Raw genomic sequence first — 24,152 nt, forward strand, 5'->3', positions numbered from 1 at the left:
CTCCTCAGGCTCTTAGTATTACTTTCTCACATCTCAGCTCTAGTATTACTTTCTCACAAATGCTGTGATTCCTCAAGACCCGTGACACTCACTGCATTTGGCAATAAATTACAATTTCAAGCTCAGTATAAGACTGACCATGACTTCAGTTTTCCGAGGGCACAAATAAACAGTCACTGGAAAAAAAAGATAGACCATGATCCTCGAAGAGTCTGAATATGAGCTCAGTGAGTAAATACACTACATGGTCTCTAAAGCAAGTGTTCTTTCTGGGATGGAGAGAAAGCTCAGTAGGTAACAACACTGCCGGCTTTTCCATAAGACCTGGGTGAATTCCCAACACCCAAAATCGTGGATCACAGCCATCTTTAACTCCAGCTGCAGGGAATCTGATGCCCTCTTCTGGCTTCTCTGGGCACTGTATGTATGTGCTACACATACATGCAGACAGCATGCACACAAAAATACTTTTAATAAGATTTTATTTAGTTTTTAGAACCATGTAGTTGAAAGGTAGCATAAGCCCTTTTCCGTTCAGAGTTTCCTTGTTAACAAAGACTTTCACTAACAGAGGCCTGAGAAGAAGAACTTACCTTCTTTCCTATCACTCTTCCCCATGAGGAAATCTTCTGTATAGGGTGTCATGTCCAAACGTAAGGGGAAGGAAAAGTGCGTATTCACTTTCTCTTTCATCATCGTGACCATATTAAATGTATATCTCATAGTATTGAAACTCAGAATACGAGGTAATTTCTTGAAACAAGCCCTGAGGGATGAGGAGGGAGACAAATTTATTAGATTTTCTATTTAAAAATACCTTAGTTCCATTTGTATTTGTGCTACATCTATTAATCTAATAATCAATGTAAAGCAGCAATACTACAAGTCATCTATTTTGACTGGGGTGCGGGGAGGAGTGTGCTCATCCACACAGCCATCTATGGGAGGCCAGGGGTTGACATTAGGAAACATCTATCATTCTCTGTTGTATTTCTTTAATAGCTAGAATATTTTATTCATTGGTTGGATTAGTGTGTCTGCACATATGTGCACACTCTTGTTGAAGTGTGTGGAGAGCATTTATCATACCATTGGTGTAGTATTCAGGGGATAATTTATAGAGCTGGACTTCAACGTCCACAATGTGCATCCCAACAATCAACCGTGGGTGTAGGTCTTAGGAACAGAGAGCCTTTACCTTTTTTGGTTTTGTTAACGAAAGGATCTCTTTTTACTGTTTACTGTTTGCATCTTTTTTTTTTTTTTTTTTTTGCATTTTTACTGTTGGCATCTTCCTACTTCAACTTTATAGCACTTGGGAAGCAGATGCATATTCCCATGCTGGTCTTTCACGGTGGGGGCTGGTGGTCTAAACTCAGGTGTACACTTGCTTACACAGCAAACAATTTGTGACCATTGAGCCATCTTCCCAGCTCAGTTTTTAAAATTTGTTTGTATGTGTGTGTATGTATACGTGTGTGAAAGTCAGACACAACTTTCAGGAGTCTTTCAGGAGTTTTCTCTTCTCTCCTTGTTGATGCAAGGCCTTGTTTCCGCTGCACTGTATGTTACAGACAGATGGACTGTAAGCTTCCAGGTGACTGGTCTGCATGTACTGTCTTGGGTTAGGAGTACTGAGAGGATGGATGCACATGCCACCACAGCCACTGTTCTACATGGGCAGGTTCTAGAGCTGAACTCAGGTCTTAAGGCTTGTACTGCAAATGATGCTTCTATCTGAGGCTCCATTTTACTGACTCCTCAAGCATTTAAGTAGTAAGGGAGAGACAAGAGGCTAGAAAGATGACACAGTTAGTAAGGCACAAAGCCCTGAGTTCATACCCCCAGGATTTATATAAAAGCCTGGTGCAGTAGCAGCACCAAAAAGAAAGAGAAAAGAAAAGCCTTGGGACTTTCTGACAGACTCCCTAAACAGCAGGCTCCGTGTTCGTTAAAACACTTTGTTTAAAAAAAAAAAAAAAAAAAAAAAAAAACCAAGATGGGGGCTGGAGAGATGGCTCAGAGGTTAAGAGCACTGACTGCTCTTCTAGAGGTCCTGAGTTCAATTCCCAGAAACCACATGGTGGCTCACAACCATCTGTAATGGGATCTGATGCCCTCTTCTGGTGTGTCTGAAGACAGCTACAGTGTACTTATATAATAAATAAATCTTAAAAAAAAAGAGAGAAAAGAAAGAAGGCTGGATGTGGTGGCACACAGCTTTACACACAGCACATGGGAGGCAGAAGCTGGCAGATCTCCATAAGTTAGAGGTCAAACTGGTCTACAAAGTTGAGTCCAGGACAGCCAGGGCTCAGTTACACAGAAAAAACCCTGAAGAGCCAAAAAAAAAAAAAAAAAAGCCACAAAACAACAACAAACCCCAACAGCAAGAATAGAAAAACCAAGACAGATATACAACATTGACCTGTGTTTTCTACACACACACACACACACACACACACACACACACACACACACACACACATGCCTATGTGTATCCCTGCACACATGTATGCTCACACACCATAAAATCCATATTCATGTCTTAATCGTGAAAGAATAGAAATATATGAAAGTGAAAGGGACTATAATCTGGTTCTATAACTTGGTGATGGCAATGCTTTCTCTTTCTACATGCTTTATCTATTTCTCATGGACACCAGTTACAAGCACAGTGACCCCACAAAGACTTAACCTGTTAATTCCATAATGTACTACTGCTGAGCCATCAAACGGCCCAACTGACTGAGAAACACCTGGCATCTCACGTAAAAAATTTTAAGAATGAATGTGTTATTATGGCACAGGATCAACCAATGTGCAGGAAATAATCATTTTTCCAATGAGACTACTTTATAAACACCTACCTGACTGAAGTAAAATGAGGGACTTTCTCTAGAAGTACTGTGTGGGCTGCTGCAGGTACTTGGTTTAGAGGGAGTGGGTGGACACACAGCTTTCCCAAAGGCAGACAATGCTTTTTTTTTTTTTTTTAAGGGTTTCACTCCCTCCTCCCCTCCTCCCCCTTTTGTCTCTCCCCAAGTTAGCCTGGGATGTCCTCGAACTCATTCTGTAGACCAGGCTAGCCTTGGATTTTTTTTTTCCCCCCGGAGCTGGGGACTGAACTCAGGATTATTATTTTTTTAAAGGTTCACTTTTACTTATATGTATTTCTGTGTGTCCGTATATATGCAAGCCATATGTGGGGGTTTCCATGGGACCAGAAGGGCCATGAATACCTGTAGCTGGAGTTAGGTTTCCAGTTGATGTTTGTTTGATTTTGGACACAGGACATGTAGTCCTGGCTGTCCTAAAACTTTCAAGAGCTCCATCTGCCTCTGCCTCTGCCTCTGCCTCCTGAGTGCTGGATTTAAAGACATGTGTCACCATACCAGCCCTCGAAGCTGGAGTTACAGGCAGTTATGAGCCACAGATGTAGGTGCTGAACTCAGACCCTCTGGATGATCAAAGTGTTCTTGTATACTGAGCGTCTCTTCAGCTCACACTTTTGCTACTCTTTTTTAATAGTTTGCTGGGGTGGGGGTGGGGTGTTTGCAGGGGTGCATGTATGAGTGTGTCCTTGAAGCTCCTTGGAGCTAGAGTTACAGACGGCTATGAGCAACCACGAAATGTCCTCAGCAGGAGCACTGTGAATGTTTACTAAGCTCGTTCCTGAGTCCCAGCTATGCTTCTTTTTTACATTTGAGGAATGTTAAACTATTATTTTCCAAAAATATCTATAAGAATTATAACCCAAGGAAGTGTTCATGATAAATGCATCCAAACACAAGTAATCCAAAAGAGAATCAGTATCTGTAGTGCAAGGACAAGAAGGACTTGGAAAGTCCTACAGGAACTTAGTACTTAGTAATGTATGAGGATCTGCACGTACACCTACAGGCCAGAAGAGGGCCCGAGACTTCACTATATTTCATGGCTGTGAGCCACCATGTGGTTGCTGGGAATTGAACTCAGGACCTCTGGAAGAGCAGTCAGTGCTCTTAACCACTGAGCCATCTCTCCAGCTTTAAACTTCTAAACTAAAATTTTAACCTCCAAATTTAGCTTCCGCTCAGATCTTTTTCAAAGATCCGGTCAGGAGGAGACTGCTTATAAGACAGTTCCGAGCAGAGAGAGCGCAGGTTCAGCAGACATAAACTGTTCCACTCATCTGAATCTGCTGCCCTAGAGACCAACATTCGAGAAGTAACCCTGATCTTTCTGTGAAACCACACCTTCAACTGTTAAATGAAAAACAATTTTGATATTAATAATAACGATGATAGTAATTTACCACAACATGATGTACTGACTAAATTTAATCATGTAAAAGTACTTCCAAACTAAAAAGTGCTTTATTATCTAGTAGAAACCAGTCACTAAAACTAGACACCTGAGTCAGTGCACACACACAAGTATGATCACTACCCTCATCTTTCATGTCTCTTCTAAGAAGACTCAGAGAGATGACAAGTTTAGAGATTCCCACTTCCCATCCTCCTGTATATGTTAAATTAAACTTCACTGAATGGTAACAGTTCCTTAGTGATACTGAGCTCAAACAGTAATATGCCTGCTTACACTGTACTGTCTGTCCATTACTGACATCACATTTACACGCAGTTGCTATCAAGGTCTACACGCTATCCTTAGTTTGTCTTTCTATTCCTGTGGGTAATTTATCAAAGTGAAATTACATTTCAGACAACATACCTTTTCTCCGCTCGGACTTTCTTCCCACAATGAGAACAAGTGTACATGTTGTCCCCTTCTAAGGTATCTTTAATAGTGACTTCATCAAGAGATTCCTATGTGTAAACCAACATTGGGAAGTTGACATGATTTGCAGCATGCAATTTGATGAGAATACACAAAAAAAAAAAAATCAATTTCCTTTTTGGTAAAAGGCAATTTCAAATTAAATTATTATTTTTTTTTTTGGCTCATATGAAATCTAACTTTTAAAAAATATTTACCCTTTTACTGGGAAATAAGCAATTAGATAGTCTAATACTTAAAGAGCAAAAAAAAGAAAAAATGCATGGAAACAGCAATTTCTTCTCATGACGAATCTGTTGTGTGAGTGTGAGTGTGTGTGTGAGTGTGAGTGTGTGTGTGAGTATGTGTGTGTGTGTGAGTGTGTGTGTGAGTATATGTGTGTGTGAGTGTGTGTGAGTGTGTGTGTGCAGAGTCACTCACGTAGATATTCTTCATGTCCGCCACCTGGCACCTCACGGTGTAGAACTCTTCAGCAGTTTGACTGACATGTTCACAGTCCTGGATGATCAACAAGCAAAAATTAGCAATTTATTACAAGTGTCCCTACCCAAAAAAACCTTAAAAAACAACAAACAGATATACTTACCAAAGAAACAACATTGTTTGTTATGACACCTCCAAACAGGCTTTTGACAGTATTTTTCTTTAATATAAAACAAATCAGAGTCAGTGATTGAAATTCAAATTTCAATAAATTTCAGACAAATTTTCAGTATTCTGGCACTAACCAGTTCTGGAGACATTTCTTCCACTTTGGTAATGAGGTCTGTGAAAAACTCTGTCATGTCCTTCTGCTCCCCGGTGTTCAGAGGCTGCTTATCCATCGTGTAAGTCTTACAGAAAGGCCTAGGGTTGTATGCTTTGCACTCACTCTCCTGCAGAGAAGGGGGGGAGAGACACAAGTGAGGAGCGAATGAGCACTAACAACAACAATCACACGGTGTGGGAAACGCCATGTCCTCAGCACTTAGAAGGTGTAAGGAGGAGGACCTGGAATCCAGGGCTAAAGAATCAGGACCTCCTGGATTTACGAGACTCTAGCTCAAAAATGTAAGAACAAAAGCCAAGCAATTAAGCACTGAAACAACAACAAAATCTCTGCCCCAACAGAAAATAAGACAAAATCCAAACTCAAAACAACAAAGCAAGTAAGAACATTTGTTCCCATCGCCACGCTCCCACCCCCCCTCACCCCCCCCACTCACGGTAGCCCGGGCAGACTTCAAAATATCCCGCTGCCTGTTTTAGACTCCTGCAAGCTAGGGCTGGAGGAATTCTCCACTACCGTCAGCTGAAGACAATTTTTCCAGATACGCCCTTCACTTCTCTTGTCTGAGTTGAATGGTATTTTTAGTTTAATGATCCAGATGTTGAGATTATAAATTTATCTTATGAAATTATTATTGGAACTCAAATTTTAATTATAAAGCATAAAATAAACTTTTGCAAGCCAAGCAAGTTTCCATACACTGAACTTTATGGAATTTTCTTTAAAGCAGCTCAGATCAGAGTTAGGAGTGAGGGCACAGTGTGGATCCCAGTGCTCAGAAAGCAGAGGCTGGGATACTGCTGAGTCTGAGGCCAGCCTGCTCTACGGCTGCTCCAGGACAGCCTGCTCTACGGCTGCTCCAGGACAGCCTGCTCTACAGCCTGCTCCAGGACAGCCTGCTCTACAGCCTGCTCCAGGACAGCCTGCTCTATGGCCTGCTCCAGGACAGCCTGCTCTATGGCCTGCTCCAGGACAGCCAGGCTAAACAGAGAAACCTTATTTGGCAGAGAGGGCTTGGTTTAAAGAGCAGTTTCTGATTCTGTCACTTCAAATGTGCTCAACCTCTCTTAAAAGAAAAGTTTAACAACCAGGGCACAGTGGTGCTGTGCCTGTGTTCCAAACATTCACATAGCTGGGACAGGATTTTAAGAAAAAGATCCACATACACAGCAATACCCTGCCCTAGAATGAGGCAACATCAAAAAGAATCAATACATTTTCTATTTTGCTTAGAAAAGCACATTTTTTTCAGTCTGAGATTACAGGACACTGATGACATAATCTGTACTGAAGATTCTAACAGGTAAAACTTAGTATCAGAAGGAGAAGAGAAACACGGAAACTAACAAATATTTTGTTGACTCTAAGACCTCTAGTTGATTAGACAACAGGAAGGAAATAGAGAAAAGTTCTGAAAAACCTTGTACAAATAACCATACAAATGGAAAAGCAGCTAGGTAATGGGCTTCAAGGGCTCAATGTGAAGCTGGTTAAGTAGCATGAATAAGACAATAAATACAATACATCCTGTAAAAAGAATGAAATGTTTTAAAAACTTCTCCTGTTATGAGATATGTGCTAAACTGTCAGCTCTGAAAACACAGATACAAGAAACAGTATATGTCCTGGATAGGCTATATTTAGGGATATATATGCATAGATACACACAGTAACAATTGGTGGGGGGAAAGACCAAGTGTTTGAAAGAGAGCAGGGAGGGATATAGGGAAAGTTTTAGCGGTAGAAAAGGGACAGGAGAATTGTAATTAAATTATAATTTCAAAAAAATAACTGAAAAGGCAGGCCGTAAAATTCGCTTTCTGTTTTAATCTATGTGTGCGTGCACGTACTGTCTGCATAACTAGGGAAGAAAGCTGGGTTTACAAGCAACTGTGACTGACTGATATTGTGGGAGGGCAAAACTCAACAAATACGGCGAGCTCTAAACAGCTTTAAGTGAGGTCCCAATACAGAAAAGATCTTGTTGTTTTCAAGTAACTTTTATTTACTTTTATTTTCTTTATATGGAGCTGTGTCTGCATGTCTGTCTGTGCACCAAGCACATGCAGTGCCTACTGTGGCCAGAAGAGACCATCAGATCCTGGGAACCTGGTTACAGAGGGTTGTGAGCTCCGGATGGATGCTGGGAACAGGACCAGATCCTCTAGGACACCGGCTAGATTCTTTTTCTCTTTTTAAAGATGTATTTATTATTTTGTGTATATGAATACACTATAGCTCATCTTTAGAATGTAGCTGTCTTCAGACACCCCAGAAGAGGGCATCGGATCCCATTACAGATGGTTGTGAGCCACCATGTGGTTGCTGGGAATTGAAATCAGGACCTCTGGAAGAGCAGTCAGTGCTCTTAACCACTGAGCCATCTCTCCAGCCCAATCTAGCTGCTTTTTTTTTTTTTTTAAATCCATTACTTTTGCTGATGTGAAGATAAGACTTAAAAGGGACAAAGAGACACCAGTTAGAAAGCTTGTATAAAAGAGTTAAATCAGTGCAGTCGCTGGTTTCACATCAACTTGACACAAGCTAGAAATCAGCAGAGAGGGAAAACCTTAACTAAGAAAACATCTCCATGAGATCTGGCTGTATGCAAGCCTGTAGGGCATTTTCTTAGTGATTGATGAGGGAAAACCCAGTCCATCATGAGTGGTGCAATTGCTAAACTTGTGGTCCTGGTTATATAAGAAGGCAGGCTGAGCAAGCCATGAGGAGCAAGCCAGTAAGCAGCACCCTCCATGGCCTCTGCATCAGCTCCTGCCTCCAGGATCTGCCCTGTTTTGGAGTTCTTGTCCTGACTTCCTTTGGTGACAAACAGTTTACTGTGCAAGTGTAACTTTCCTTCCCAAGTTGTTTTTGGTCATGGTGGTTTCCTTGAAAAGGCAACCAGTGACAGGAAAAATACAAGAAATAAAGGACAAATTAATAGAACATAAGTAACTCAGTTGTGATTACTAAGTCTTTATAACAAAGAAGAAAGATAACAAAAAACTTTGTTTGAAAACAGGAAGTCGGGGTTGGGGATTTAGCTCAGCGGTAGAGCGTTTGCCTAGCAAGCGCAAGGCCCTGGGTTCGGTCCCCAGCTCCAAAAAAAAAGGAAAAAGAAAACAGGAAGTCTAATCAACAAAGTCAGTATAATATTTATGGTCACTACCTTTACTTTTTGTTTAAAAAAAAATCTAAATAGTTAATTTTGCAAATTTTTCAAACATACCATTAAATATGTAAACATTTTCTGGAGTTCCAGAAGAGTAGTCTTGTGCTTCATATCTTCTGAATACTGAAAGTCAAGAGGAAACAGTGAGAACACGAAGGGTGGCAGCGGACATCCCAGAGACCTACAAGTGAACACTGCGCCTCTTCACCCTTTCAGCTGTGTGGAAGGAAACACCTCACGTTTCACTCTCTCTCTCTCTCAGAAAACTCAGGGTATCTCTCCACCACAGTAAATACAATGATGGCCACTATGATGGAAAATTGAATATACAGCAATCTTTTTAAAAACTGTTCTCTGGATCGCATACCTTATCGAATCACAAGAATAAAAAGCACTTCAAGAATGTAAATTCCTCTGTAGAGTTAACTCAATATTATAAATGACAACTCAGTATCAATTATTCATATCTGTTCTTTTTCCTGGAACAATAGACTTAAATCCTAAGACAGAATATTGTTCATGATTTTGTAAACAATCTAAACATTAAAATACTACAATCCAAGACTGGAGAATCTGCTATAATTAACACCCTGATTGCTTTTATCTGTATTTTCAGTTGGTTAATCTGTGTGTGCTGCACATATGCATGCACTGCAGAGGTCGACCTTCAGTGTGGACCACAGGAGCTGCCTTATTTCAGGATGCGTTGTCTCCCACTGGGACCTCCTGTTTTTTGGCTAAACTGATTGATCAGCAAACTTCGGGATTGCCTTATATCTGCCATCCCTACATCCGGATCACACAGTAGGCACCAAATACTTGGCTTTTTACATGGGTGCTAGGGGTCCAATTCAGAATCTTTTAGCTTCCACTGCAAGTGCTTTACCCAATCAGTCATCCTTCCCTTACAAAAAGAAAAAGAAAAAGGATACAGAAAAGACAAGTCCTCGGGTCCGGTGAGGTAGCCTGTGTAGTGCTTTGAGTAAGGATGCCCCATAGGTTTGGGTCTGAATGGGTAGGAGGTGGCACTACTGAGAAAGGACTGAGAGGTTGGGATTTGTTGGAGAAGTGTCATTAGGGTGGGCTTTAAGGTTTCACAAGCCAAAGGCAGGCCCAGTCAGTCTCTCCTCTATAATCCAGATGAACAACTCTCTCTCAGCTCTCAGGTCTGCCTGGGAGCCACCATGTCCCCTGCCTTAAGGATAGCAAACATAAAGCTCTGGGATTGTAAGCATGGCCCAATTAAATGCTTCCTTTTCTAAGAACTGACATGGCGTCTCTTTATAACAACACAACACTGATTACCACAGCCTGCAGCTTGCGGTCTTCCTACCATGACCTCTCACGTGCTATAGTCACAGTGTCCGCCACTGTGTCTGGTGGAGAGTTAGTTCTCTTTTAGGAGAGATCCCAATACAAGTCAAACACTGGATAGATAAGCCTAAGTTTCCATTCAAGTATTAAAATCACTGTGAAGGGTAGAGATGGCTGCCGCTGCCCGTCAGCCACTCCTTGTGAAGCTCCTGAGAGCGCCATGGCTCAGCGTCATACACCTGACCTGCTCTCTGTGCCAATCCGGGGAGAGAGGAGAGCAGCATGGCTTTGCCGTTTACCATTTTAAAGGATTAAGAAAAGAAAAACCTGTGCTGCGTGCGCGCGCGCACACACACACACACACACACATATATATCTATATATATATAAAATTGTAAAAGGTTTGAATAAAAGGGATTAACAAATTGGGAAAAATACTTAAGAGTATGTGTACTTTCAAAGATGGACCTAATATTTGAGCTTATGTTCTCATTTAAAATATAAATTTCCAAACTCAGTTTTCTTTTTTAAGACAGGCTCCCTCTTGGCAGCTTTGGCTGCCCTGTAACTCACCATGTAGTCTAGGCTAACCTCCCTGGTTTCTAAGCTAAAAATGCATACTTCCACACTCAACTAAATAAACAAATTTTAAAAATACGAAATGTTACATAGATTGAAATTCAATTTTAAAATGTATTTTATTTTTGATTCTGTTATATGTGAATGCATCTGGGAGCTCCAATCACAGATGGCTGTGAGAACCCTGACGAGGTTGATGGGAAGTGTCCCATTTGTCCTTTGAAGAGGGAGTGCTAACCGTCTCTAGTATTAGCTCGGGTTTAGGTCTAACTGAACACGTTACTTTTTGTTAATGCTAACTGCCGACAGTGCTGGAACTTTAAAGAGTTATTTAACATGAACAAAAACAAACACCAAAGCGATGACCACGCCATTATCTAGAGCGGAAGAAAAGCACTGAGAACATGACTCTTTGGTAGTGCTGGTTTTATAAAGCAGTCCACGCTGGGCAGTGGTGCTGCACAACTCTGATCCAATGCTCAGGAGGTGATGCAGGGGGATCTCTGAGTTCAAGGCCAGCCTGCTCTACAGAGTGAGTTCCAGGACTGCCAGGGCTATATGCAGAAAAAGCCTGTCTTTAAAAAAAAAAAAAAGTCAGGGGTTGGGGATTTAGCTCAGTGGTAGAGCGCTTGCCTAGCAAGCGCAAGGCCCTGGGTTCGGTCCCCAGCTCCAGAAAAAAAAAAAGGGAAAAAAAAAAAGTGAGAGAGCCCACCCCTGACTTTATTGATTACTCTGCTGTGCTTGCAGAGAGAAGCCTCAAATAACTGTCTCCTGAGAGGCTTCTCATCAGCAGGGGATGGGACAGCCGAACATCAGGCAGAGCTGGGGGAACCTGTGCAAGAGTAAGGGAAAGACTGAAGGAGACCTGCAAAGTCCACTAACCTGGGCCATGGGGGCTCACAGAGACGGAACCACCAACCACAGAGCATGCAGGGACTGAACCCAGGCCCCCACACATTTGCAGAAGATGTGAAGTTGGTCTTCAGTTGAAGCTGGGGCTGTCTCTGACTCTGCTGCCTGCCAATGGCCGCCCTTATCCTACCTGGGCTGTGGTGGGGAGGGGATGCAGTCTCACTGGACTCGACACCCAGGGTGGGGTGGGACCCAAAGGGGTCTTCCGTTCAGAGTACTGGGGCAGGGGACCTGTAAGGGTGCAACTAGGAGAAGGACGGGGAAGGAGGGTGGCAATGGGATGTAAAGTGAACTAACAAACTGACGAAGCTGAACAGAGATCTCACTCACATCACTGAAGCACTAACTACGCACGCTAAGCACACAAAGCCCACAGATCACTGTCCTTGGAGAATTCACACATGACAGTGGGAATAAAATCAAATACAGGAAAGAATCAGGACAACAAGAGTTTCCTTTCGCATATATTCTTGATATTAAGCAATATATTATTATATCGAATTAATTATGATTTATGCAAACTCTTTAAGCGTGGGTTTACAGTTCGGACCTCTACCTTAGCAGTGAAGACAGCCTGCCTTGCCTCTGGTATCATATAAAGCTGCTGAATGGTGGAAGCCAAGTAGCAAGTCGCCCCGAGGTTGGTCAGGCCGACAAAGCGGCACTCTGCACGCACGTCCTCGTGAGGCCAGTAGTCCCACTTGTAGGGCGCATGGGCTGCTGAGAGAAAGAGGGGGACGAGCCCCAGACAGACGTAAGCACACCTGGCTCTGATTGGCAGCTGCTGCCTCCACTGATTACCTAATTAACATATAGAGAACTGTAATTTAAAATATTAACTTTATAAAAAACATTTTAAATCTTAATTATGAAAATTCAGATAATAGAGCTTTATTTTACTTGGTATTATATTACTTTATACAAAAAAAGCACAAATATCTAGAATACATAAAGGTTTTCTACATTTTTCTAATAAAAACCAATGCTGACTATTTTATCAAATGTGTATAACAAAGTGTGTGGAAAGCTGATGCTTTAATCAATGTCCTTTCGCCTTTCCCTTCTGAGTTCAATGTACATTTGCAAGACAAAGAGGATGCTTACACTGCATATGCTGGGCCATGACCCAGTTGTGGACTAGCCTGTAGTTCTCCACAGACCCTTTGACCATCTCTACCAACAGGTCGTAGGCCGCAGCTCGAGAAGAATGGGACTTGCATTTTGGCTGCCGCCGGTCCTTTAGACTGGGCAGCAAAAACAGGAGATTGAAGACATCTCTTAAAAATTCCTAGGAGGTAAGAAAAAAGCAAGCACCAATTATATTCCAAACAAGCTGGACGACAGAACGCCTGACTCTGATTTACTAAGATGTCAGACATCATCATCTGACAGTCTGACCAGTGCTCTTTCTCTTGAAGATAACGAACTAGGACGGACCCATCCTTTAGTTACTCCCCAACGGAAAGTTCACATCTATCCCGACAGATTATTATTGCACAGTATTATTATTTAAAGCCTTGTTATTCCCTATTTGCCAAGTCCTACTAATGCTTCTCCATCTGGTAAACAGCAAGAACAGAAGCACCTCACGCACCCTGAGTGCCAGCCGTGCAGAAAAGCAGAAACATTATTAAGAACCTTGCTATCAGTCAAAACTGCAATGAGAACTCTGTCAGCCTCCCAAGTGTCACCAGTTAATTGCAGTCAGTTAATAGTAACCAGACGTTGAGCACATTCCAAGAGTTATAAACTGTTATAACTGTGGTAAAACAGTTAACTAAAGTCATAAACAGGGAATTAGCAACCTATAAGTGCTAGGACAGAAGATAAAATGTTCACTGGGTTTATCTATACAAAGTTTCACTAATCACTTAGTTATGGTTTTAAGCAGTCAGTGAAGCTGTGGGTTGTGCTGGCACATGATTCCAGTCCCTGAAAGTCTAGTACTCACACATTTAAAAGAAATGACCTGGGATATTAGTCATAAAACTGATCAGTGTTGTTTCTTAAATACTGTTATCAATCAATAAAAACTAGTACAAACATCAGTAACAAGTAAAAAAGGGGTTGTGGAGTTTGTTACAGAGAAGATGAAATAATACAAGTTTCACAGAACCAGTACTTTTGTGTATGTATGATGTGTATGTATGAGCACACACTTCACACATACACATATATACGTTACATACACATCATATGTATATATTACACTCATACATACACAACACACACATATACATCACACACACACGTCATGGTACCCTTTTGCTTACAGTGTATAATATAACATGATAAGTAACCTCGAGAAAACAGCTCTCAAAATGAGAAGTAATTTCTTCATTGCAGGAGATGAGAAAAGTACCAGTAACAGTCATAGGAGTGGTAAATATTCAAGACACATTTCAAGTAGGCCTTAAAAATATGAAAGCATGAGCAGGAGAGATGGCTGAGAGGTTAAGAGCATTGAGTGCTCTTCCAGAGGTCCTGAGTTCTACAGCAACCGCATGGGATCTGATGCCCTCTTCTGGTGTGTCTGAGGACAGCGACAGTGTACTCACATACATAAAATAAATAAATAAATCTTTAAAAAAAGCATAGGAAAGCAGGTGAAACCATTACATACAGAATGATTATTACCAATTGATTCTAATATGTGAGGACTCGAGAGCAAGAGAAAACATAGGTAAAAACGTTTTCACACAGGAAACGTGAAAGTAGATATTTCCCTAAGTAACAAATTAAAATTTGTTTTTACATTCTAAACATATATTCTAAGCATCTTATTTTCACTGTTAATTTATTCAGAGCCCATCACCAAGTTCTAGCAAACATGGCTTTGTAAAGCAAAAGAGAACACACATCCAATGTAAAAAAAGCTTCAATTATGATTCATAAATATATTTTAAAACATACCTGTCCCTCTCTTGAAAATTTGAAGGGTGGTTTGTGCTTAATAACACTGGTTGCAAGCCTCAGAAGCCCTGAAAGCCCATCGTCTTCGAGATTACCATCCAGGTGATCAAGGATCTCTCTACTATGAAAAGAATATGAGCAAAAGATAAAATAAACACATTCCTTTATCTTTGTTCAATAGCGTAATTGTTAACTCTGCATTAGATTTTTACCTTCGAATACAGTCAGCCAAATGTCTTGCCAAAGCATCTAAATCGAGGAGTGTTGTCTTAAGGCAAAAAGAAAATACAAAATTCAAATATAGATTTATATTTGATGTGTCACAAATTAGAAAAATACAACTTATTTCATTATATATAATAAAAGTCACATTAACTAGGTCATAAACTCGATGTACCTATTCATAGTATCAAAACCAAACAAACAAACAAGAAAAGCCCAAAAACCTAGGCTTTCAAGTGTATCGCTAACGGTCCACTAAAAAGAGCAGTGGTGTGTGACCTAACTCTTGGCATACAGGAGGCAAAAGAAAAAAGAGAGAAAAAACTCATGACAGATATCACAGCCACAGTAGTAATTATAGTAGAACAGTAAACTCCTGAGAAGACACTGGAAGTTTCCTCCTGACTTCGTTTAATAAGACACAATTTACACAATTTACTTGTAATGTGTACACAGTACACTATCCTCACTTCCTTTTTCCTATTGTCATTACCTCTGATTCACGCTTTAATGATAAACTAAATATTACAGTTAATTTCTACCAGTTTTAGTTTTAGATCTGAAAAAAATAAAATTAAACCAGACTTCATAGACTGAACATAATCCAAGTCAATGCTCAAAGAAACCAGAACTATAAGAGGGAAAATTATTTTGACAAAAATTCTACCTTCTTCATTAGCATAAGTAAATGGGTAATGTCAGATTTATAAGAAAATGTTTATCAGGTATAACTGGTTTAAAAAGTAGTAATTACATAAGTTAAAACTTGTTCAATGTTAAATTTGTAATTACTTCCCAAACAAAAAGGCTTTACCAAGTTACTTGTAAAACTGAAACCCAGACACTATAAATACCTCAGGCTATTTTTATGATGGCTATAGACTATTCTTCCATTTGTATTTTTATGTGTATGCAAAAGCTAAGATAAAATGGTTCCCAAGTATCAGAATCAATCCTCCTTAAGCTATCCTCACTTCTTTAGAATTAACACAGATGCATTTCTAGTTTAAGTAAATTTATATTAAGGAGGAAAATGTAAAGTCTATGTGGCAAGTTTATCTTGAAATTTTATTTTAAAAATTTATTTGTAGCTGGACGTGATAGGGCACACCTTTGATCCAAGCACTTATATGTTCAAAATAAAATGTTGTTTTAGATTAACTTAAAATAATTTCAATTAAAACTTTATTTTTTACTTATTTATTTTTACATACTTTAATGAACATTAACATTTATTTTATACATCCAGGGCTATATAAATCTACCTGCTATTATAAAAAAAATATATAACTTAAAAATCCAAATTTCAGGGGTGGAGAAATGGCTCAGGGGCGAATGCACTTGACGTTCTTCCAGAGGCCTGGCGTCTGGTGCACAGGCCAAGTGAGATGGGCATCACCACCGCCTGCAAGAAAGCCCCAGGCCCTGAGTGTGCTCAACCTTCCTGATGCTCTCACCCTTTACTACAACGCCTCATGTTCTCCTCACACCCAACCATAAAATTATCTCATTGCTACTTCATAACTGAAATTCAGATGTGGTTATGAATCAAAATCTAAATATCTGATATGAAAGACATTTGATATGTGACCCCCAAATGGGTCATGACCCACAGGCTGAGAACCACTGATGCAGGGAATGATACGTCCTCTCCTGGGCTTGGTGGGCCACGCCCGCATTTATGCCGCATGCATAATACATATGTCGCTTCTAAGGAAGGCCTTGTGGGTCTCAGACTGGTCAGAAGTCATATAAATGAAGACGGAAAGTCAAAATAGAAGTAAGAAAGGAACGAGAGCAGAACAGAAAGGAACAATGTAACAGGAAAGTTAGGGCAGCACTGGCTACTTAAGAGACTAATAAACGTACCGTCAGCTAAAAGGACAATTAAAACCATGTACAACCATGTGCATAACTTGGATATTTGTTGCATATTAACATTTACTAGGTACTTTTTTGAACATACCTGACTAGCGTCCTTTATATGTATGTTGTCCACTAATTTGCATAACAACCAAAAATATTCTTTACATCCAGGTTTTAACATTGGTTCTTCTTCATAATCATCTATCTATTAAAACAAATTTTATCTTGTAAAATCACTTTTAAAAATATTAATATATTTAAGCAGGTAAAGACTTTACAAAATTACATGTGCTTAAACAACTAAATTAAACACAAGCAAGAAGAGTGAACTCTCCTGGTGAACTCTAAAGATCATGAAAGCAAGAGATAAAGAAAACCAGAATATCAAGGTGCCCACAAGAGAAGACAAGTTTAGTTCAAATTCAATCTGGAGACAGAATAAAACAAAAAACCAACCAAACAAAACAAAACAAAAATAAGGAAAAAAACTCCAATTATTTGGAAAAGATATAATCATAGAAAAATACACAAACTCTACAGTGTATATTTTTGTAAATTATTATAAAATACTACTGAACATTTTATTATATAATAAAGATTATTATATTTATTATGTAATAAAAGCGTTTTATGTTTTATAAAGTGTCACACTAGGTAAAACGAGAGGAATTAAAATCTGAAAATTTCATGAGGAATTAAAAGAAACAAATGAACAAAGAAGGTACTCCATAATTTTTCAACTTTGTGGGAACAAACAGTATTTCCAAAATAGCATGCTCATGACAGATGATTCAAAGCTGAAACCCAATCATGCGGATGCCGTCAGGGGCTGGAAGGCTGATGCTGAGAATGGTGTGAGGCATCTGCTGTGTGCTCACAATCCCAGTCCTCCAGGGTGGAGAGGGGAGAATCAGGAATTTATGAGATAAGGATACAGTACACAGGAACAAATTTGCAATGAGGTAAAATCTCACCCTTAGAGGTTTGAGTGCTTGAGCATCGGGAAGGAATTTCAACAATGTTGAGGCAGCCAAAAGAAGGAAAGATCGATGGATTGAGTCTCCTCCATCTAGGCCTGACAGAGATAGCTTATAGAGACCATTGCAAGACTCGTGGCGAACTGCAGTCTACAGGAAAAATCAGAGGCAGTCTTGAGCACTAAAAGGATGTTCACAGGCTAGGTAAACAGCTCAGTTGTAAGAGTTTCCTTTGAGTTTGCGACCCACTTTTAATCCCCAGCATTTTATCAATCAGGTAATAGTAAAGCACACTGAAATCCCAGCACTGGAATGCTATGCTCAACTACTCAGTTAGTTGGAGGCCAGACTGTCTCAAGAAATTCAGTTTATCCTAAACTGCATTATCAAACTGGGTTACATGAGACCTGAGAGAGAGAGAGAGAGAGAGAGAGAGAGGGGGGGGGGTAAAGGGTAAAGCCTGAAATAAACACACACATATAATCCAGCACTAGAGCAGCTGACAGCATGAACAAGGCCTTGGGTTTGCATCCCAGCACTGAGAAGGGAGAGAAAGATACCATCAGGAAAGGGAGGAGCACTTTTCTGTGTATGTGTGCACGTGTTGGGTGGGGGAGAAGATAAAGGAGAGGAAAGGGGAATAATGTTAGGAGAAATAGAGATAGCTTTACTAAGTTCTTTGTTTGTTTGAAATAAAACTTCTATGTTGCCCAAGGTAACCCAAATAAGAGCCTAGCGTTGCCTGTCCTCTTGCCCATGCTTCCACATGCTGACAACACAGGTGAGTATGGTCATCTGTAACCAAGTGTTTTGTTTTGCTGAGGACTGAACACAGAGCCCTAGCACACGTAACACAAGCAAGTGCTGACCCACATCACCAGCCTAGCAATTATTTTATAGCATAATATTCTGACTACACACATATGCATGTAAACAACATATAATCATATAAAGTATTCACTAGTGCATGGCAGTACATGCTAACTTTATTTTAAAAGAAATGCTGGGCTTGGGGATTTGGCTCAGTGGTAGAGCGCTTGCCTAGCAAGCGCAAGGCCCTGGGTTTGGTCCCCAGCCCCGAAAAAAAAGAAAAAAAAAAAATGCTTAACTATGGTTATAAAGCAGAAACTAATATAAAATATACAGGTATAAAAATAAATAGATTAAAGGTTTTTCATAATTATGTTATTTACGTCATAAATTACAAGACAAAACACTTTAGAACCACAAGCAACTTTTAAAACTAAAAACTTATTTTAGTCACTTCACAGATTCCAAGTGAACCATCCAGATATGGCCACCTGGACATCCGGAACACAGCACAACTTAAAAGTGACAAATAGGAGTGTATGATATTTACACTCTTTAGTTTATCAGACCCTGTATCTAAATGGTAAATAATGAAAATGACTAATGGAATCATGACCATTCCTTCACCATTATTTGATCTTGCTAATTAGCAATGCTAATAATACAAAGGCTTGTAGAAGCAGCAGCTCGGATCTCTCCTTGTTATCTTACCTCAGGAATGAGGAGGGTCAGTTTTCTTAGCCAGTCTTGTAAATGATCACTGTCTGCAAGGCTGGACTTCACTAAAGAGCAGCAATGCGCCCAGCTCACCAAGAGCCACATTGAATAATGGGACACTGAAAGAAAATAAAGGTATTACATGGTTTGTGTTAGAAAGACAAAATGCTCATTATTAAATACAGAGTATTTAACCATGGCTCTTACACACTTAGAGATTAAAAGTAAAACACCTATAATACACTTTGTTGAGCTCTTACCTTCATGCCTAGACCTGTGATCAGACTGAGCTTTCAAAACCCTATAAAACAAAAACACGACATCACTCCTAATTAAATTTGGCAATGAAGTAAAATAATTAATATATATTCTTAAAGTTTATAATTTCACTCCAAATAAATCTTAAATCTAAGAAATTTACATAGCTAGACTGTAATCATCACTTAATTTTAAAACTACTAGTAAGTAAAAAATTCCTGGGAAAGCAACAAGATGGTTTTCAGGAGATAGGATAAAATAGGGGGTTATTGTTAAAAAGTAAGAAACGTCAGAGAAAAGGAATAAGTTTTAAGGTCTATTACAGAGCAAAGTAATTATATGTTAATAAAAACACACTGATTGGGCCGGGCGGTGGGGGCAGTGCCTGTCTCTGATCCCAGTGCTTGAGAGGCGGAGGCAAAGATCTCTGTGAGTTTGAGTCCAACCTGACCTACAGAATGAGTTCCAGGACAGCCTGGACTGTTTCACAACACCCAAAACAACAAAAACAAACAAACAAACAACCCAATAGTAAACACTCTGATCTGAGGTATGGCTCATTGGTAAACAAAAGTCCAAAACCATAAAAAACCAGATTAAAGCGCCATGCTACTACAATTGTTTCCCTAGCACATAGTGGCAAACTCCTGTTTCTCAGATAAAAGGCCCTGGGTTTGGTTCTTGATACAAAAGCAAACAAACAACAGTGTATTTCACAATAAAATAAAAATGTCCAGTAATTCCAGCCAGTCAAGAAGCTAAGGCAGGATAGTTTTGGCCTAGCTCAGCTGACTGCTGGGCTTTGCATCGGTGTAGGTTCTGAATGGCCGAGTTCCTTTATCTAAGTGGCCTAGTACTAGTACCTTTATCCTCCCTCAGCAATTTTGTTGGCACCCAAAATTAATTTCTAAACTCACTTACACATTAAAAAAGAGATACATTAATATATCAACCAAGAACTTGATATAATCACTGTGTGTATGCGTGTCCCTTCAATTGCTGGTGGCAAGCACCTTTACTACTCACTGGATCGTCCTGCTGACCTTTGTTTGTTTTGTAACATAGGATCCTCAAATGCAGCTCAGGCCTATGCTGAACTACAGTGCTTCAGTTTCCACAGTAGCTGCATTAAGGAAGAGCACCCACAGAACTGACCCTCATGTTTAGTTTTTATAAACTGATACTAGCTCAAGACATTTAACTCAGGAGCAATCCATATGTGTCTGCGTTAGAAAAATTTTAGTAACTGGTGAAAGGTTCATTCTAGTTCCTTGGGTGACAGCTTTAGAAAACATTAAAGCATAGAACTCAGACAAAATGAGATCAAGAGAAGCAGTGCTGCAAAGATTATAATAAGCCTTTTTATGTTTCTTTTAAGAATGTGTACAATAAGTTCAATCCAATAAAACATAGTATGAAATATTTAAAATTATCACTCTCTAATATAATTTATGACTATATGAGATATAAAACTAGGTCCCATATATTAACCAACCCATTCTTTTTGGCTCTTTCCTTTTTTTGGTGGTGATGGTCTTTACAAACAGGATAGCCTATGGAGCCCAAGCTGTCCTGAAACTCACAGAGAGCCACCTGTCTCTGCCTCCCAAGTGTGGGGATAAAAGGCGTGTGCCACCACCATCATCACCACATCTCAAGTGGCTTCTGTAAGACAGCTTGAATAATTTGAGAAAAAGAAATAATGACAATAAAGAATTTTACATAATATTTCAAACCCATGAATCAAAATTAATACTAAATTAGATGAATAGCACTAAAAAGTGTATCTCCTTCTATGATGGGTTATCCAATGACACTGAAGAAATACTCATAATTAGGAACATCGACATTTAGCAGAGATAATGTTAACATTTACTCAAGAAAAACATTTCTGATAAAAGCTCAAGTTACTTGAGGTTTTATGGGAAGCAGGAGGCTGACAACTTCAGAATGTCTTCACACTTACGGCTTATTAGAAAGGAAGTTTGGAGCAGAGAAACTAGGAATGAGCCAGATTAACTCTTAAAATTAGTATCATCAATAGCAAATGTACTATCAAAAACATGTCACTTCTGAAATATAACTACTAAAAATGTAAGAACCAAACTGAAAAATGTTCTAGAACAACCCCTTTTGTTATCTGGCCCAAGCTGGGCATAACAAACACAGGCCTGGATTCTCAGCATTCTACAGGCCAAGGCAGGAGAGCAACACTGAAGGAAGGCAGACCTGGCAGGATCATGTTTCCAAATTAAAAAAAAAAATGGGCCTGTACTACTAAAATGTCAGTATTATGAAAAGATTGGGAAAATATCTATATTGACAAAACAGGGAAGACATATGACAACTAATGGCATCACATGATGCTGAACCAAGAACGAATTATCAAAAGTATTAAAGGACCACGAAGATGGCCTAATAGTCACAGCTCTGCAGCATAAATATCTGAGTTCAAATACCAAGCACCCACGTTCAAACCCAAGGCACGGCTGCATTTCTCTGTAGTTCCACCACTGGAGTACAGGAAGAGGCAGAGCTCCAGATATCCTGTCTCAGAGAGTATGGTGGAGAGCAGTAAAGTAAGACACACACATCTGGCTCTAGGATCAGCATAAACTTACCCAATTCACAGGGGCTTTTGAATCTAACTTACTGTAAAATGCTTGTCTGGAGCCTATCGCTAATTTAAAAAAAATAAAAAAATCAATTTAATGAGACCATCTGGTAGGGACTATTAATTGAATATATAAAAACTGAGGATTTATCTTTGAGAGAGAGAGAGAGAGAGAGAGAGAGAGAGAGAGAGTGAGTGTGTGTGTGTGTGTGTGTGTGTACGTACGTACGTACATATGTACCCATGGAGGCCCGAATAGTTTACTATATACCCTGGACCTAGAGTTATAGGTAACTGTTGGCTTCCAGGAATGAATGTTGAAATCAAATTCCAGTCTTCCTAGTAAATACATTACAACCACCTGTATGTAATTTCAACTTCAAGAGACTAGAAATCCTCTTCAAATCTCTGCTGATAACAACAGTCATCACTAATACACATCCACACACATCCACAATATTAAGAAAAAGTCTAGTACAAAAAAAAAAAGTCCTGGATTTTAAGAGACAAATATCAAAATAGTCCTACATAGCCATAATGTCTAGAACTTCGTTCATGAAACTCCATAGAATGTATAAACACACACAGGAAGATACTCATGAACATATGTTGGACAAATGTTTACAAGATATGTAAGTCTAGGTGAAAAGTAGGGTACTACGTTATAAAATCCTATAACTTCTTATTAAGTGTTTTCAAAATGAAGTGGCTATTTATTGTTTTAATGTATATGATATGCATGCCACCATGGTCGGGGTGGACGTCAAGTATCCTCTCTTATTCTCCACCTTCTCTTTAACAAGGGTCTCTTTCTTACTACAACTGGGGAATGCCGAGTTGGGTGGATGGCTAGGCCTGGAGATGGTCCTTCCCGGCTCACCTCACCTCTAGCACTATGGGTACATCAGAGCTCAGCATCCGGCACTCATGTGGATGCTGGGAGTTGAACTCAGGTTCTCACACTTACAAAAGTAAGCATTTTGACTCAGTCACCTCTCAAATCCAAAAGTAAAGAATCTACCTGCCTCTGCCACCACAGGACTAAGACTAAAGGTGAGTCCCACCAGACCCAGTCCAAACTGAAGCTTAAGAACTGAATGTACACATACACACACACACGTACATACATACACACATACACACACACATATACACACGTACATACACACATACACACATACATACACACATATACACACATACATACACATGCATATGTACATACACACACTACATACACACGTACACATACATAAACATACACACGCATATGTACATACACACACTACATACACACATACACACACACATACATACATACACACACATACATATACACAGACATACATACATACATACACACACGCACGCACACACACACACACACACACACACACACACACACATACATACATACATACATACATACATACATAACACAAAAGTGCATACCTAGGAGCCAGATGATCATACGTATAAGCAACAGACATAAGTCGCTGAATCAAACTGGTTCCTTGGACGAGCACAAGAAACACCTTTAAAAACAAAAACATCGAGGGAGAAAAAAGAAACTTTGAATACAGCAAAATACCAAATGTACTTTCATTTCTACCACCTTCCCTAAAATCATGCAACAGTAAGTTTTATTTCTTATGTGCATACTAAGCTATAATTTGGTAAAATATAAATATGCGAGATCTCTGACCAAGTGAGTACATATTCTAAATGGCAGGCATGTCTGACTAGACGAAGGGTTCATTTAGAGAGATGGCTCAGCATTAGGAACACTTGCTAATTTTGAAGAGGACCCAGGTTTGGTTTCCAGAACCCAATGGAAGCTCATCACTGTATGCATTTCCATTTTCAGGTGATCCAATGCCTTTTTCTGGCCTCCTTGGTCACCTGGCACTTACCAGGTGCACATATATACGCACTAGCAAAACACTCAATACACATAAAAGTAACCAATTTTTAAAGGAAATTATTTCAAGAGTTAGTAAAAAAGAATCACATCAATTTGGTTATTTATATTACAATGTGGAAGATTTCTTCTGGTAAAAACATAATAGAAACAAAGAAATTACCAAGTACTATTCCCATTAGTTAATACAATGGAAAGCATCTCAAATCCACAGAAATTCTTATATTTATGAGATGTAAATAATTTCCAATACTAGGAGAGATGAATTTTCAAATGCAATCTCTTAACATTGCAAAAGTGAAACATACTTTACTTATGTTATACCA

General features: G+C 39.5%; 1 protein-coding gene across 1 annotated transcript in view; it reads right to left on the reverse strand.

The window, feature by feature from the left end:
• Usp34 (ubiquitin specific peptidase 34) overlaps window positions 1-24,152 on the reverse strand; it is a 188,289-nt gene that overhangs the window by 49,637 nt on the left and 114,500 nt on the right. Inside the window, exons 35-49 of the mRNA XM_032915874.1 lie at window positions 23,358-23,440; window positions 19,294-19,334; window positions 19,028-19,152; window positions 17,504-17,656; window positions 16,630-16,734; window positions 14,654-14,709; window positions 14,442-14,562; window positions 12,633-12,816; window positions 12,085-12,248; window positions 8,781-8,846; window positions 5,511-5,657; window positions 5,369-5,425; window positions 5,203-5,280; window positions 4,717-4,811; window positions 594-766 (exon numbers count right to left, since the gene is read on the reverse strand). Of these exons, the coding sequence (XP_032771765.1) occupies window positions 594-766; window positions 4,717-4,811; window positions 5,203-5,280; window positions 5,369-5,425; window positions 5,511-5,657; window positions 8,781-8,846; window positions 12,085-12,248; window positions 12,633-12,816; window positions 14,442-14,562; window positions 14,654-14,709; window positions 16,630-16,734; window positions 17,504-17,656; window positions 19,028-19,152; window positions 19,294-19,334; window positions 23,358-23,440 (1,648 nt within the window). The remainder of the gene's footprint in view (window positions 1-593; window positions 767-4,716; window positions 4,812-5,202; window positions 5,281-5,368; window positions 5,426-5,510; window positions 5,658-8,780; window positions 8,847-12,084; window positions 12,249-12,632; window positions 12,817-14,441; window positions 14,563-14,653; window positions 14,710-16,629; window positions 16,735-17,503; window positions 17,657-19,027; window positions 19,153-19,293; window positions 19,335-23,357; window positions 23,441-24,152) is intronic.

Source organism: Rattus rattus, chromosome 11, assembly GCF_011064425.1.
Source record: "Rattus rattus isolate New Zealand chromosome 11, Rrattus_CSIRO_v1, whole genome shotgun sequence".
Lineage (NCBI taxonomy): Eukaryota > Metazoa > Chordata > Mammalia > Rodentia > Muridae > Rattus > Rattus rattus.